At 30.0% G+C, this 17,991-nt stretch overlaps 1 protein-coding gene across 1 annotated transcript in view; it reads right to left on the bottom strand.

Annotated features, from left to right (window-relative positions):
* Nucleotides 1-1,523: 1,523 nt before the first annotated feature.
* LOC107452668 (degenerin unc-8) overlaps nucleotides 1,524-17,991 on the bottom strand; it is a 22,099-nt gene continuing 5,631 nt past the window's right edge. The window contains exons 5-13 of the mRNA XM_016069216.3: nucleotides 17,752-17,915; nucleotides 15,886-16,058; nucleotides 11,719-11,817; nucleotides 9,789-9,891; nucleotides 9,008-9,092; nucleotides 5,711-5,762; nucleotides 3,759-3,796; nucleotides 3,610-3,682; nucleotides 1,524-1,721 (exon numbers count right to left, since the gene is read on the bottom strand). Of these exons, the coding sequence (XP_015924702.1) occupies nucleotides 1,563-1,721; nucleotides 3,610-3,682; nucleotides 3,759-3,796; nucleotides 5,711-5,762; nucleotides 9,008-9,092; nucleotides 9,789-9,891; nucleotides 11,719-11,817; nucleotides 15,886-16,058; nucleotides 17,752-17,915 (946 nt within the window). The 3' untranslated portion in view covers nucleotides 1,524-1,562. The remainder of the gene's footprint in view (nucleotides 1,722-3,609; nucleotides 3,683-3,758; nucleotides 3,797-5,710; nucleotides 5,763-9,007; nucleotides 9,093-9,788; nucleotides 9,892-11,718; nucleotides 11,818-15,885; nucleotides 16,059-17,751; nucleotides 17,916-17,991) is intronic.

Here is a 17,991-nt window from a genome sequence, read left to right as displayed (position 1 = left end):
CCTAATGAAGCCATTTAGTGCCTTGCAGCTCGGAACATAATATAGTGAGATGAATAATGTGTCAATTTTATGAAAGATAGAATGGGTGTTCGATTACCACCGTTGACACCACAATTTTTCCTTTATTCCCTTCAATACATGAAGAGTTTCCAGTTGCATGCACTCTCTAACTTGTGAGCCTGAAGAATGCGATGCCCACATTCGCGCGTAGATGGCAGCACAATAAAGCTGATTAATAAAAAGAGTCTGGTATTTCCCATCTCTCACGATGGGTGAAAGAAAGAATACACTAATTAAATCACGTTTAACGATTCATTAGGTAAAACACAACTCAACCACAACCCACCAGTTCTCATTACTTAACGGAAATCCTAGCTTCAGCGTCCAGATAAATTTCTATTTTATGCTTTTGAAGCAATGCAAATTGGAAATGGTTCAAAATCCGTATAGTTTTCGTTGTTTTTGTTGTCATCGTTGTTTTTTTTTTTAAGCTTACTATTGTAAATGGTTTCAAAACAGCTAAGATAAAAAAAAAAAAATGTTCCTCGCCGTAAACTTTACGATTAATAGGATGGATAAACTGTAGCCTGGTATTTTACGGTGATTTTAGAATGAAAATTCCTATAAGGTCTCCTAAGAAAAGTGAGTTTTAAAAGATTGGATTAACTCTCTCGTTTGAAGGATATTTTACAAATACTTCGACAGTAAATTAAATAACTGATCAAATGCAATTTTTTTTTATCTAAACTACTGCACTTTTAGATTCTGACTAATTTGTAGAAAATTTAAATACCTTTTTTTATTTTATGAATCATTTAAGTGATTATTTATATCGATCTTGAAATTAAGAAAGATATTATTTTTATTAGTTTAACAATTATAATGTTATTTTTAAATTACATGTTTTCGATGTAAACTCTTGGGTAAACAGTGTATATTATTTGCTTTTGCCGCTCAAACAAAACACGGAATCAAAAATTTGTAGTACTTCAATTTTTACATTAATATTTACTGTAAAATTACTGAAACCCTGATATTATATTAATATTACTCTAAAAATTACGGTATAAAATTTATTGGTGAGATGGACTTCACGAAATAATGGATTTTATACATGTTACATCCACATAGTGACAATAATTCTTATCCCAATTTGATTCTCATTTTTTTACAGTGTAAGTGATATTTATTTAATATGAATAATTTAAGTCAGTTTTGACAGAAAAGTTACAATTATAAACTTATCTATTTTAAAACAATAAATCAAGTTTCTATTGAAGATAAATTAAATACCCTTCCAGAAAAATTTAATTAAACTAAGTAGTTGAAAATGTAAACTCACTAATTTTCTTATTGTTGTTTTGTTTATTGTTGAAAAGTTAATACAAAAAACATATATTTTATTTTTTACTAAACTTGTGAATTTCAATTTCCTAAAAATAATGTAATTTTTTTATTTTCCTGTATTTTACGGCCACAAATATGAGATATATTAATATGAAAGTAAGTGAAGCAAAAACAAATTTACGTATATTTCTTTTAATAATTATTTTAAAATTAATTTACACTTTTTCAGAGAACAATTTACAATCACAAGAAGCTTTTTTGAAGAAATATCTCCCAATCAGAAAGATGGATTCAATAAAGTCTGTCATTTGCACCAACGAAATGCCAAGCCAGATGCCGATAAAACCTCCAATATAGCTGAATGCCTCGACATCCTAGATGGATAAAATATTTTACATATTAGCACACTCAAATTTTTTCTAATTGCTAGAAAAATTGGTTCGTGCGCTGTTAGAAATTTCTGGTTAAATAACAATTTATTTAATCGGTATTTTACCATATTCAACCAAAACAGTCAAATACCCATAAATAAGATGCTATTCAAACTGTTAACAGTAAAAAAAGCGGTTTATTAACTTCTCTCACTTTACGGTTAAGCAACCGGAATTAAATCGTACCAGCTGGGACCACCTGATGAAGCCAGTTAGTTCCTTGTAGCTGGGTACATACTATAGCCGAAATGGCTAATATTATTTCCATTCCCTTCAACACGCGAAGGATTTCAAGAGTTCTGTACTACCCAATTTGTGTCTTTGGACAATTAGAATACGTTACTCTCAGTCACGCATAGATGGCAGCACCATAAATCTGTCTAACACAAAAAAGTCCAGTATTTCTCATCTCTAATGATAGACTCGATAAATTACGTATACGACTATTCGATAAAGCACAACACGACCATAACATAACTCCAATGCTCATTACCTGACGAAAAACCTAGCTGCAATGTTCCGTTAAATTTCTTTCTTTATTATGGTTTTAAAACCATGCTTGTTTTTAAATGGTTAAAAACTATATAGTTTTGTATTCATAGTTTTTTTTTACCATACTAGCTGTGAATGGTTTAAAAACTGTAAAGATTTAAAAAAAAAACATTCTTTACCGTAAAGGTTACTGTTAAATGGATAGACAGCCTGTTTATGGTTATTTTACAGTAATTTTAGAATGAAAATTTTGGCAGTTCGGGCTGGAGAGAATGTTCTGCAAAATTCAGAGAAAAAGGAAAACACATTTGTATCATTATTTGTGTAATGTTGAAAAGGTGAGAATTGCAATGTTGAAAAATGCTGATGCAGAAAAAGGACAGTTCTTGAGTTAAGGAATTAAAAATCATGGTAATTATGTTTGTTGAAGTATTTAGAGGAAGGCAGTATAAGTAAACTATTTATCCTGAAGATGATGATTAACATTATCTGATGAAGAACTAGTTGTTCATGGAAAAAAGTGCTTGAAGAAAATTGTTAAGGAATCCTTGTAGAAAATCATTATTATCCATTTGTTCAATTACTCGATTCTCCAGGGTAATGAAGATAAACTACATTAGTTAAGAAAAAAATATGATTCGGGTAAGTTGGGAATTGGACCATGTCTAAGAGGTCGTGAGTTTGATCCCAGCCACCCTAAGACTCCCCTTGTGGTAAATGTTGATTGGCGTATGTTAAATCTGTCTGGCAACAGAGTCCCCTAAGGAAACCCCCTACAAATCTATACCTATGAGGGTACTGAATTGGAGATTGATTTTTCTTTGGTCCAGGTCAAAATAACGATCTGTGGATGTCTGAATGAGTTCACTCCTTATAACGGGCTGTGACGTGTGTGTTTGACTGAAGTCGTGTTCATGGCTATAGATGGCCCCGCTAAAAAACAAGAGACGCACTCTCTGCCTTAAGTTCGCTTGAGTACGTAATTAATTACTTTTTCTTTATTCGTTAAAAAAATTTTATCGATCGAATTTTATCGATGAAAAAAAATTGAGAAATGAATAAAGTCAAATTTTAAATTTAATGAAGTATGAGATCTCCAGATTATTGAAAAGGTTTCAAATCGCTCCCGTTCTAAACTAGACAAATATTTGATAATAAATAACTTTTAGTTACAAGCTAATGGGAATTTTTTAATATTTTTAACTAGCAATTATTTTTTTAAACCTTTAAAGGTTAAAGTAATTGTTTTAATGAAAATAAAGTAGAAGTATGAATTATGCAGGACTGGGCAATCGACTAACGTTTTTTTTTTGTTAATTTTTTTTTTTACTTTTCTTACCTGATATTTCGCACTGTATTCATAGCGCAAAATTTCACGATCATCCACTTCCACGTCTACGATTATTTGACGGCTAAAAAGTAAATCAATGGTTTAAATCATTTTCAATTTTAAAATGATCCTATTAATTAAAACAATGCAATACTCACGAAAGTCCATCTGAAAAGTTTTCAGTGTGTTGAAAAAGCTAAAAATAAATAAATGGCGATAAAAAGATACGCATATTTTTATTAATTTCTTACATTTAATAATGGTATTCTATAAATTTCAAAGCATACAGCTTTTAAATATATAATCACAACTTCTTATTTCAATTAACAAGACTGAACTATTAAAATGACTGCGTCAATTGGTTAAAGTGTAATCAATAATGATTAGGATTGCGAGTTTGTAATGGTAAAGAAGGACCAAAATTCGCAAAAAAATTCACGATACGAAATGTCGAAAAAAAAATAGTTAAAAAAATAAACAATCTGCACTTAAGGATATAGATATGGTTTAGAAAATATAAAAACATAAAAAAAGAGATCACAAAATTATTCGCTTTAATTTGATCCAATATTAATATTTTTTAGTGGTAGAGCTGATTTGGTACAAAATATTGTGCATTGTTAAAAGGTTTACGTTTATCAATTAACACATTAGAAATATTTCACTAGGTGTAACATTTTCCCCTAACTTTAACGGCAAAACTATGCAAAATTTTTCTATTTCTATAATTCTTAAACAATCTTTCAGGGCAAACGCTTTTTGTAGACACTGTAAAAAAATGAATTTATTTCCAGATGTCCAACATCACTATTCCTTATGCACCATCGCTAACATAAGAAAAAGAATGAGACAAATTCACAGAACATAATCATAAAGTTGGCTTCAGGTTCAAGCAAAGTGTTAGATTGAAAACCCATTCCGTGGAGGTTCTTTAAATTCCAAAAAAGTGTAAAGTAAAAAAAAAAAAAATCTAGTTTTATTTTTACCCTAACTAATAAATATCCCTAGCAACGAAATAACTTGGATTCTCATTGGGAAAATATTCATGAATTTTGTCTCAATAATTGTTCAAAGGGCCATTATTTTCTAATATTGACCATATATAGAATTTTCCTCTTCAGCCGATATTTTATTCAGCCGATATATGTATATGCTGTTGTTGTTGCTAATCTCGGAATCGTCTAGCAGCGCTAGACGACTCCCATGAATCCGAACATCTCCAAAAAGTCCATAAAAAGACTGGAGTCTCGCAGGACCTCATCTTTACCGAACCCCAAACAAGTCAGAATATGAGCGAGGGATGCCATGTCTGTCGAGCATCAATGACATTCAGGATAAGTTGTTTGGCCCCGGTTGAAAGTAAGGGATCTAGTGTGGCCACTCAAGAAGCGTGAAAAGGCAGTTTGATGGGCTCTCGGTCTAAGATTGAAAGATTCTCCCCGTTTTTTTTTTTTTTTTGCAAAATGCCAAGAGTGGTTGGGAGGAGTTCTTATGGTCTTGTTAAATTTCATTCTTGCCAGGGAAGAAATTTCACTAAAGGTAAGCTTCTTACAATGATCAGTGTCTTATTCGGCAGCGGATTTGGCCAGGAAGTTAGCCCTCTCATTCCCATGCATCAACCCCAACATGTGAGGGAATCCACTGAAAGTGTATGGAATGGGATATATGTATATAAATCTAGACATTCCGATATTGATCACTCGTTGCATGTTCTTATACGACCCATATTGAGCCAATTTTGATCCCAACTGGGGCCAAGGTAAAATTGTTTCCAGGGATATGAGGGGAAGTTAAACGTCTATACAGATAGAATAACAGTATTGTCTACCGAATCAAAAATTAATTTCCTGGCAAGTTTTCATCTTTCATTGCGATAGCTTTAAAAAATGCGAATATTAATCGAACGGTTGAACTAATACTGCGAGTGACCGTATAATAATCTCAAACAAAGTCAAATCAGAACTCAAAGAACTTATCAAAAACAAGATTTGGGTTAGTTCATAAAGATTTTTACATTGTATAGATCCACTGAATGATCAAGAACATCTTCAAATGAAGAGGTAGAGGAAGTAGGTAGAATTAATATATTAAATAAATCAAAACTTGTTACCTCATCATATGGAATTTTCCGGGATCGAACATCAATGGTGTAAATAATTTTTCTGAAAATATATATTACATTAATAACAAAACTCAAAAAATAATAAAACAAAATAAGGACGTCTTAACTAAAATTTCGTTTTCAACTTTTAACTTAACTTTTAAATTTTATCAAAAATAAAAAAAATAGCTAAAGTGATTAGCTAATTTAAACTTTTAATGTCAGCATGAATATACAAGGACAGACGAGATAAGTTTGATGATATGATTTATATATAGAGATTAAATGGGAAAACGATTACGTAGATTTTTTACAAGAATGGCGATTGGATCGCCATCTTGTGCATTTTGAGGACTACAAAGTTTCCTCAGATTAACAACGTGTTAACCCCTTAACGATGGTTAATTTTCAAGAAAACGGTCATAAAAGTGCCTATTTTTTTGCTTTTGTATTTGTATTACGTATTTGATAAGTGCTGACATCTAGCTTAAAATAAACTATCTACAATTACCTTAAAAATATCCTGGTACTGCCATCTGGTGCGTAAAATGAGAGTTTAAATATTTTCCGGGTGAAAGAAATGAATTAATTTTAGTCTTATTGGCGCCTTACTACTGAACACTACAGCCCGCCAATATCACGGGAGCGATAAATAGAGGGCGAAACCTCCCCCCCCCCTTTATTTTCACTATAGCGAGAAGGAAGGGGTTAAACTGGTTTTCCTAGATAGTTGTTGCACACTACCTTTTGAAAAACGATTGCGGTCCATGCGTAGACTAAGAAAAAAATTCGCAACGAAGACAATGAGAAAATTACTGAGGAAGTAATGATTGAAGAGGAATTTTGAATAAAAAAGGGTTCTTTTCCAAACTGATTTTAAAAATGTATTTTTTTAACGTCAAAAATTATAAACTTTGTTTTGAAATTTATAGGGGAAGTAAATAAATACTTGTGACATTCGTGAGTATTTTTATTTTTAGAATTTCGACCGAATGCTTTTGCTACAGAAAATTCCCAAACCTTCAAATTAACTTTTCTAACAACCAGCTTTCATGGACGTAAAACTTTTTTTCCTCTAGCTTTACATATGACGGAGGCATACTTAAGTTAGCAATTTATACTCAAATTAAACTGCAAACTGGAAGTCTACTTGCAGTATCTCTTAACAATTTGCATTTTCTCAAGCTTATTGAAAACATTGTGAATATTTCTTTAATTTGATATTTTGAAATGAAATAAATCTAATGAAATGAGCTTAAGTGTTTTGAATTAATTAAAAAATCTAGTAATTGACATATATTTTTAAAATAAGCTGCATTTAAGTAAAAAAGTATAAAATGATTTTGCTTGTAGTTGAAAATATATTTTTGTTCCTTTAAAACATCACTCATTGAACGTTATCGCCTTATGAAAAAGTTTTATTAGTACAAAGCATCACTGTTTTTTTTAAAAAAAGTACAATTTAAAATTATTGCTTTTGAATAAAAATAAATGGTAAGTATGCATTTCAGAAAATTTTTTCACCTCATTTAGAGGGTTTAAAATAATGATGATAAAGATGTTTTGGGCCTTTAAATAGTTAATGTGACAATTTGAAGCTTTGATCTACAAGCATTTATTTCAAACTGAAAAGAAAAATCATATATTTTTACATGCTAAAAAAATTATGCAATGGATATTTTCTAATCGAGGAAAAGACTAACAGTGTAATATATAATGTTGCAAAGATATAAACAATTCATGCATGAAGTATGAATGCACAAATTGTCAGAAATGTTTAGATAAGATATCAAAAATGCTTTGATGATTACTAAATGAAATAAAATAAAATATATTAGATTATTCCTAATGAATAAGCATGATAGGTGATTACATATTTCTTAATTAACTCAAATGGTTCGGTGGGAATACGTAAAATAAGTGAAATACGATTAGAAGTTCAAATTTTTATTCGCCTTTCAGACTGAATAACGCTTTCAGTTGTGGTTTACTTTCAAAAAGCATTTTTACCTTTGATGTAACAAAAATCTCTTACGCAAACTTATGTTGAAAAGTAAAAGAACAAAACATAAATTGTTAAAACTGATAATTTTTTGTTCGAATTTGTTCTGAATTAAAACTATTTCATGATCAAAACTTGTTTTACCATTTTGTCCAATCGAAATGAATTACTTTTATTATTAGCTGAGTTTCAAACAACTTCCCATTGCAACAACCATCGCATGAAGCTTCCCAATATACCCTTGGACGGTTGTACTCTCTTTTTTCCAGGGTAGTTACAATATCCGGCTACCGTCCGGCTGAGGTACTAGTTGATCATCGCGGGCACCGTGCAAATTTCTCGCTCTTTCACTACATTGATGACCACGAGCAACGAAAACACTCCTCCGCAGAGAACAACACTACACTAATTCTTGTCATCTGTAGTTCACTTTGACTTGATAAAATAAGTAGCCAAAGCTAAAAGTCAGTCGACTTCAGAAGGAATGGATTGTAGTAAATGCACACCGAAGAGCCATTACGTTATGACCACCTTGCTAATAACATGTAGGACCTCCTTTAGCCCTCAAAACTGCTAGCAACCGCCGAGTTATTGCTTCCACGAGGTGCTGATAGGTAGTCTGAGGTATCTGGTACCAAGAGCTCACCAACTGATCCTGAAATTCCCTCACATTGCGAGGAGGTAGCGTAGCAGCACGAATTTGGTTTTCCAAGTAAGACCACAAATGCTTTATTGGATTAAGGTCAGGTGAATTTGGGGGCCAAGACATGACTTGAAAGTCACTGGAATGTTCCTCGAACCAATCCATGACGAATCAACCCTTATGACAAGGAGCATTATCTTGTTGGTAAACACCATCCCTCGAAAGAAAAACTGTTGCCATGAATGGGTGAACCTGGTCTGCAATTATGTTCAAGTAGCTTACAGACTTCAGGGACTGTTCTATGAGGATTATGGGTCCTAATGTGCCCCATGAAAAAATTGTTCCTGGGCGAGAAACCATGAAAACCTGGGCGAGCCCATTGTTATAGATCGAGGGTGGTCATAATGTAATGGATCTTCGGTGTATATTTCACAAGTAAAAATTTACGGGCTGATCTTTATGGTCGTGATTACTTTACGGGTATAATTTCATTTTTACTGTCAGTGAAGGAAATTTTTGCTAGTCATTGATAGAAATCTAGCAACGAATATTGCTGGGATCGTAAAAATGAAAGCAATTTTGTGTCATTATTATGAAGAAAAATAGGATACCATGGAGAGGACACATGGAGATCATGGTGAGATTAAATACCCATACTTACAAACACTCTTCTTTGCACGCATTTACGCACTTCGGCACTTTATCGTTTTCATCATTGCACACGATACCCAACTTAGGAAGAACGCCTGGAAAAAAAATATATGCTTTTACCATGGAAATTTTAAAAATTAAACACGATTTGTCATAAAAAAATGTTTTACAGTGAAAGAGCTTGGTGAAGGATAACGGTAAGCAACATTTTAGTAAATTTATGTAAATTGAACTTACTGTAAAAAAGAGGTTTCTAAAATTAAGCAAAAATGTGCCAAAATAGCTCTGAAACAAATATTAATCGAATTTGAAAACCCCATGTATTCAAAATTGAAACCCCATATACTCATTTTTGAGCAAAATACCTGTGGAAGTAGAAATTTGTGAGAGATGTTCGTTGGTTGACGGTTGGATTCGAACCTAAAATCTTCGGGTTCGAAGTAGCACTATAGCAGTACACCACAGTCCATGATGCTTCATATAGCCGCCGCCGCAATGACATACTAATTTTCAATTTCATTGGTGCAAAGGGTTGCAATTTGGAAAATATCCCATAGCTTAGTTAGGAGATTCATTTCACTCTTTGCTTATTTCGCTATATTTTAAAAACTTTTAAAAGAATGGAATGTATGTCTTGGTGTATTATTTCAAACTATAACGGTTTTTCCTAACTCTCCCTGAACTGTGGTGTACAGCTCTGGTTATATTTTGTTTAATTTAAGATTTTAAATGGTTTATTTTTATTATTGAGGTTTAGTGTATTATTCTAGTTTTTATAAATTGTTTTTTACCTTCGGAACATACACTTTTAGCTTCTGAAGGATAAGTGAAAGCGACGAATGTGCAATTGAAGCACTGTGAAATGAAATCCACTACACATTTTTGAATGCACATCTGAAATAAAAAGAAAAATATTACGCAAAAGAAGTAGAAGATGTTTAATCGAATTAAAATTACTTTTTTTTATTAGTTCAAAAATTTTATAATAATTATTTTAATATTTTAGAGATGTAAATTAAATCAAATGACCCCAACTAAAAAGAATACTAAACAAGTATTCCTGTTATTATTTAAAATACCATCAAAAATATATTTTCTTTTTTAATTTTCTCTGGGTCTTAATTTTTTTAATTATAGCGTTTATAATCATGTAAGCATTTCTTTCAAGACCAGGTGGTCATTTTATTCCTTAAAATTAATTATGAATGGGATTCAAAATTTTTTTATCTTTTTCGCTTGCTCACTTCTTTCTATTTCTCCGATTTTAAATTACTAACTGACTCACCTGGCTATCTCTATTTTTTCATATTTCCATTGAGTTTTTTTTGCCTTTTTTTATTTCTATTTTTCCTCACTTAATTTTCTTTGCTTTCCTTTTTACTTTTCTTTAATAAAATTATAAACCTATTTGAAAAATAAAATAAAAACTCAATGTTTAAATATGATTCAAGAAATCATGTATGAAAATTTTTAAAGAAACATGAAGCTTTTGTCTATTTTTTAATATTGAGAAACTTGTTTTATGTTAGATGTTTTTCGCTGCTGTTTTTGATCCAGGTTTTTCCCGCAGTTCTAATACTACTTACAATTTAGTAATTGTAGTAAGTTTAAATGATATATTTTTGCGTGAGAATGTTGTTTGAATCAAAAGTTCTACGACCCCACATTTAATTTGTCACTATTACTAGAATAGAAAATTTTCTACAGTCATATGTCACCTCCTAATATCATAGCTTAAATATTATTTAAAAAAAATATATTCATAAAATTACATATATTTTCTTAATAGATATAATTTTAAATTAATCTTAAATGCATTTAGAAAAAAAAATTAAAATAAAATAACTGAAAAAATAATTTATACACTTTTTCAAGTGTTTTAATTTTTCTTAAAATTATGTTTCTAGCCAATACTGCACCCTATGTAGCAAAAAATATATATATATATTATTTATATAATTGTAGTTTCAATTTTCGTGAAAGCAGAGCAACTTAAGCATTAAAAATTAGCATATGTTTCCGGCTGCCAGTCTAGCCCTTATCTTTGAGTCTAGCCTTTACCTTTGGGTTTTTCAGTGATAATTGAGCCAAGATATTTGAATTCTATCACCCTTTCAAAACCAAGTTCAGTATTTACTACATTCGTGGTTGGTCCGTTTTCTCTGTCCATAACAACGTAGTCTTTTTCCTGTTAACCAAAAGTCCCATAGTTTTTGCCTCCTTTTCTAAATCTATATATGTTTTTGTTAAATATTTTTCTGTTCTAGACAATTAGTCCACATCATCTTCGAGTGCAAAAATTATTAATAATCGGTGGTTTATGATTGTTCCAACTCGGCTGGAATAAATCTTTCTAATAATGTGCTCGAAACAAAAGTTTTGTAGACAGTATATCTCCCTGTCTTAATCCTATATCGATTTTTAAGCTTCTTGAGCATTTCCCTAAAAAATCCTTTTCCCTTTTTTATGAAAAATCCCAGTTTTCGCTTTTATAAACTAGTATTGCCAAAATTTGAAAATTGTAAATTATCAAAGGCATGTAAAATTTTTCTCACGCTTCAAAGACTAACATGATAGAAAATAATTCGATACATTTATTTAGACCTCTAATGTTGTTTCTTTTCTTCTTTTTGTCAAATCAGAATTAGCTCTGTTCATCTTGTTATAATAAATTCGATGCAAATGTGTAAATTTAGTATATAGCAAAGTGCCAATAATTACCTCTTGTGAACGAGGACCAGTTCTTCTATTCTCCTTCCATAGCTCAACATAATCCATACAATCCGTTTTATAAGGTGCACGTAGTAGTTTTTCTTCCTTCTGTTACAAATCGACAATTTAAAATGAAATTTAGTTTTACAATATTAAAGTGCGGGAAAACGTTAGTAAAGTGAGCTATGGTACAAAAAAGAATTTTTATGCAAAGAGAAAATTTTTTTAATAAAAAATTTAAGAATTTGTTAACATATTCCAGTCGCTTCGAAATTTTGGTCTTGGATTAAAATATGTAACCGACTTGCCATTGTTTCTCATGCGTAATTTTTTATCTAAAAAGGGGAAATATGCTAATTTATTTTATATATGAATTATCATAAAATAAATATATGAATTGTATAAATTATTACGAATTTCTAACCATTTAAACTCGAGGCAAATCAGCCGCCATGGTAGATTAACTGTCGGTGAGATAAAAAGTAGTGCCTTTAGTTTTAACTTCTTTCATTAGGTTTTCTACGCTCATGAAAAATATTAAGAGTCAATTTCACAAAGCTTTTGAAAATTTTAAAATACCAAAAAAATTGTTAAAACTTCTAGTTTATTTCTTGTTCGTAAATTTTCTATTTGCGAAAAACACATTTCCTTTAACTTTCGATTGCTTCTATTTTTTTTTTTTACAAAGTCTTACATTTTGCCAGATTTCAAAAGTTATTGTTGTGTAATAAGTTAATTTTATGCATTTTTGTCCATTTTTGTAGAATAGAATTGTTTATTAAGAGTGAGAGACAATAAACACTTAGTCAAAAATATAACAACATCTTATTTATCAGTTATATTATGCATATTATATCAGTTCAATTATATTACAGTTTTTTAAAATTCGTATTTTCAATGACTCTTATTTATACGAACGGTTCTATTTTACAGATAAAATTCCAATTTATTTTCGTTTATCCATTTTATTTCCACGTTTTATTATAAGCTTTTGATCTCGTAGCAACAAGTACTTAATAAATAGTGCCATTTTCCAACAATAAAAATCAACCTGCACTTCGGAATTGGATGTTGATTGTGGGCTACGTGAAAGAGTTTGATAGTTTCGACGGAAAGTTTTATTTCCTGCGTGAATTGAAAAATTTTCGAGTTCACAATTTTAGAAGTTTTTTGTTTGTTTTATAAGTTTTAATTTTTTTTTTAGTTCAATCAAACGCAATTAGGTAGACAATTCATTCTGGTAGTACAGAAATACAACACGTGAAAAATAGAATACATACCATTTTAATTGTTATTTTATACTGCATACCAGGACTAAGGAAATGTCCGTTCTGAAAAGGATTTACTGCATCGTACGGTGTGTGAACAGAGAAATATATTCCTGGGGGAACATTAGGATCGAACATATCAGCTTCATGGGAATTAAGAAAAAGCCGTTCAGACCCTACAAAGGCTAGAAAAAAATTATTATAGTCTAAAAAATTGAATCTAAGATACCTGAGTTTAAAAGTATTATAATCTACACTGTTAGAATTTTTCTTAGAAAAATGGTTCATAGAGTACACTAAAATAACAATTTATTTGATTGTTATTTTAATGTACTCCAACATAACAGTCAAATAACAATACATAAGAATGTTTTCTAACTATTAACTGTGAGAAAAATCGTTTATTAACTTCGTTAACTTAATACGGTAAAACAAGCAAAATTGTGTCGCACCAACTAGGTCGGCCTATTGAACCCACTTAGATCTTCACAATTGGGTACATATTATAGGTGAGAGGACTTATCTGTCAGTTTCATGACCGACTAAAAGGGAGATTCGAGTCGCATTTTTGACATCACCATATTTCCTCCGTTCCCTTCTACACATGGCGAGTTTGCAGTTTCCTGCACCCTCTAATTCGTGACCACGGACTATTAGAATAAATTACTGTCATTCACGCATAGATATCAGCACTGGAAAGTTGCTTAAGACAAAAAGTCTAGTATTTTCAAGCAAACTGTAAATGGTTAAAAAACGTGTAGTATTGCATTCATGGTTTTTCCCAAGTTGTATAATAATACTAGTTGTAATATAATATACTAGTTGTAAATGGTTTCAAAACAGTAAAGGTGAAAAATGGTCTTGACTTTTAATTGGATGGACAGACTGCTTCTAGTTATTTTACCATAATTTTAGAATGAAAAATTTCCTAGTGCAATACTGGGTTCATTTAATAACATAAATACTTATAACATAATATACAAGTAGAAAACCATTTTAAAACCGTAAAGGTAAAAAAAAATTCTTTACTGTTAATTGAGTAGACAGACTGCTGTCGGATAATTTACTGTAATTTTAGAATGAAAATTTTAACATTCCAACTCTGGGTTTATTTATAAACATAATTACTTTCATTTAAAAAATTTAAATTGCATATAAGTAAAAAAAATCATGTTATGTCAAATGTCAAGTCTGTAAGAAAAATCAAATCCGTGTCCATAAAGGCGATTTAATAATTCGATAACGTCAAAAAAGAAACAAAAAAGGATTAAGGTAAAGAAAGGTTAGTAAAATATGATTTAAATTGTTAAATAAATCTTAGGGGAAGAAATAAATTTGCCACATTTGCAAACTTGTGAATAGTTCTCCAAAGTAGATATTTTTAGATTTTAAAATAATGTGAAAGCTCCTTAGTTCATTTATTTTTTAAAATTTGTTCTGCATCCAGAAATCAAAGATAACTTCAAAACAATCATGAGTATTGATGATTGGTAATGAAATGCGGGTATTATTAAAAAAAAATATCACATAAGTTGGGGTAAAGTTTATATATACCACTAGTTTGTAACTTGGTTATAATTCAAAATAATATTTCTTATTTAATGAATAACATATTTTTGAAGATAACTCTCTTTTTTTCTTGGTAAAATAGTAAGTATACCATACTTAATTTGAAGGAAACTATACAATTTTTTTGAAACAGGAGAGAAATTTAAATAAGTAAAATATTTTAATAAAACCCAATTCATTTGCAAACATAAACGTCAGCTTAAATTTTAACAATGCAAGTCCCATTACTTTTCTTTTTTATTATTAGACATATCTCTGTCAATCGCATTTAGCATTAATTTTTTTCTATGAAATATTAAACGTACTTACTTCGAGTAAAATAATTTTTCCTCTCATCCATTGGAGGATCGTCTTGAGAATTTACAACTAATTCCGTTGTTACACATAATGAAAAATCATTGACATAATCATCACGAAAATACGAAAAGCTCCTTTGTCTTAGCACTGGCTCCTCTGAAAACGAAACTCTTCTTCTGAAAATAATTAAATATTTATACAGGTAAGACGATACCGATTAAGCATTATGTGTTATGTATATATATATATATCTTTAGTTTTAACTTCTTTCATTAGGTTTTCTACGCTCATGAAAAATATTAAGAGTCAATTTCACAAAGCTTTTGAAAATTTTAAAATACCAAAAAAATTGTTAAAACTTCTAGTTTATTTCTTGTTCGTAAATTTTCTATTTGCGAAAAACACATTTCCTTTAACTTTCGATTGCTTCTATTTTTTTTTTTTACAAAGTCTTACATTTTGCCAGATTTCAAAAGTTATTGTTGTGTAATAAGTTAATTTTATGCATTTTTGTCCATTTTTGTAGAATAGAATTGTTTATTAAGAGTGAGAGACAATAAACACTTAGTCAAAAATATAACAACATCTTATTTATCAGTTATATTATGCATATTATATCAGTTCAATTATATTACAGTTTTTTAAAATTCGTATTTTCAATGACTCTTATTTATACGAACGGTTCTATTTTACAGATAAAATTCCAATTTATTTTCGTTTATCCATTTTATTTCCACGTTTTATTATAAGCTTTTGATCTCGTAGCAACAAGTACTTAATAAATAGTGCCATTTTCCAACAATAAAAATCAACCTGCACTTCGGAATTGGATGTTGATTGTGGGCTACGTGAAAGAGTTTGATAGTTTCGACGGAAAGTTTTATTTCCTGCGTGAATTGAAAAATTTTCGAGTTCACAATTTTAGAAGTTTTTTGTTTGTTTTATAAGTTTTAATTTTTTTTTTAGTTCAATCAAACGCAATTAGGTAGACAATTCATTCTGGTAGTACAGAAATACAACACGTGAAAAATAGAATACATACCATTTTAATTGTTATTTTATACTGCATACCAGGACTAAGGAAATGTCCGTTCTGAAAAGGATTTACTGCATCGTACGGTGTGTGAACAGAGAAATATATTCCTGGGGGAACATTAGGATCGAACATATCAGCTTCATGGGAATTAAGAAAAAGCCGTTCAGACCCTACAAAGGCTAGAAAAAAATTATTATAGTCTAAAAAATTGAATCTAAGATACCTGAGTTTAAAAGTATTATAATCTACACTGTTAGAATTTTTCTTAGAAAAATGGTTCATAGAGTACACTAAAATAACAATTTATTTGATTGTTATTTTAATGTACTCCAACATAACAGTCAAATAACAATACATAAGAATGTTTTCTAACTATTAACTGTGAGAAAAATCGTTTATTAACTTCGTTAACTTAATACGGTAAAACAAGCAAAATTGTGTCGCACCAACTAGGTCGGCCTATTGAACCCACTTAGATCTTCACAATTGGGTACATATTATAGGTGAGAGGACTTATCTGTCAGTTTCATGACCGACTAAAAGGGAGATTCGAGTCGCATTTTTGACATCACCATATTTCCTCCGTTCCCTTCTACACATGGCGAGTTTGCAGTTTCCTGCACCCTCTAATTCGTGACCACGGACTATTAGAATAAATTACTGTCATTCACGCATAGATATCAGCACTGGAAAGTTGCTTAAGACAAAAAGTCTAGTATTTTCAAGCAAACTGTAAATGGTTAAAAAACGTGTAGTATTGCATTCATGGTTTTTCCCAAGTTGTATAATAATACTAGTTGTAATATAATATACTAGTTGTAAATGGTTTCAAAACAGTAAAGGTGAAAAATGGTCTTGACTTTTAATTGGATGGACAGACTGCTTCTAGTTATTTTACCATAATTTTAGAATGAAAAATTTCCTAGTGCAATACTGGGTTCATTTAATAACATAAATACTTATAACATAATATACAAGTAGAAAACCATTTTAAAACCGTAAAGGTAAAAAAAAATTCTTTACTGTTAATTGAGTAGACAGACTGCTGTCGGATAATTTACTGTAATTTTAGAATGAAAATTTTAACATTCCAACTCTGGGTTTATTTATAAACATAATTACTTTCATTTAAAAAATTTAAATTGCATATAAGTAAAAAAAATCATGTTATGTCAAATGTCAAGTCTGTAAGAAAAATCAAATCCGTGTCCATAAAGGCGATTTAATAATTCGATAACGTCAAAAAAGAAACAAAAAAGGATTAAGGTAAAGAAAGGTTAGTAAAATATGATTTAAATTGTTAAATAAATCTTAGGGGAAGAAATAAATTTGCCACATTTGCAAACTTGTGAATAGTTCTCCAAAGTAGATATTTTTAGATTTTAAAATAATGTGAAAGCTCCTTAGTTCATTTATTTTTTAAAATTTGTTCTGCATCCAGAAATCAAAGATAACTTCAAAACAATCATGAGTATTGATGATTGGTAATGAAATGCGGGTATTATTAAAAAAAAATATCACATAAGTTGGGGTAAAGTTTATATATACCACTAGTTTGTAACTTGGTTATAATTCAAAATAATATTTCTTATTTAATGAATAACATATTTTTGAAGATAACTCTCTTTTTTTCTTGGTAAAATAGTAAGTATACCATACTTAATTTGAAGGAAACTATACAATTTTTTTGAAACAGGAGAGAAATTTAAATAAGTAAAATATTTTAATAAAACCCAATTCATTTGCAAACATAAACGTCAGCTTAAATTTTAACAATGCAAGTCCCATTACTTTTCTTTTTTATTATTAGACATATCTCTGTCAATCGCATTTAGCATTAATTTTTTTCTATGAAATATTAAACGTACTTACTTCGAGTAAAATAATTTTTCCTCTCATCCATTGGAGGATCGTCTTGAGAATTTACAACTAATTCCGTTGTTACACATAATGAAAAATCATTGACATAATCATCACGAAAATACGAAAAGCTCCTTTGTCTTAGCACTGGCTCCTCTGAAAACGAAACTCTTCTTCTGAAAATAATTAAATATTTATACAGGTAAGACGATACCGATTAAGCATTATGTGTTATGTATATATATATATATA

The sequence above is a fragment of the Parasteatoda tepidariorum genome, chromosome 7, assembly GCF_043381705.1.
Source record: "Parasteatoda tepidariorum isolate YZ-2023 chromosome 7, CAS_Ptep_4.0, whole genome shotgun sequence".
In the NCBI taxonomy this organism is placed as follows: domain Eukaryota; kingdom Metazoa; phylum Arthropoda; class Arachnida; order Araneae; family Theridiidae; genus Parasteatoda; species Parasteatoda tepidariorum.
The sequence above is the reverse complement of the archived record's forward strand: the minus strand, read 5'-3'. Positions and strand labels throughout refer to the sequence as shown.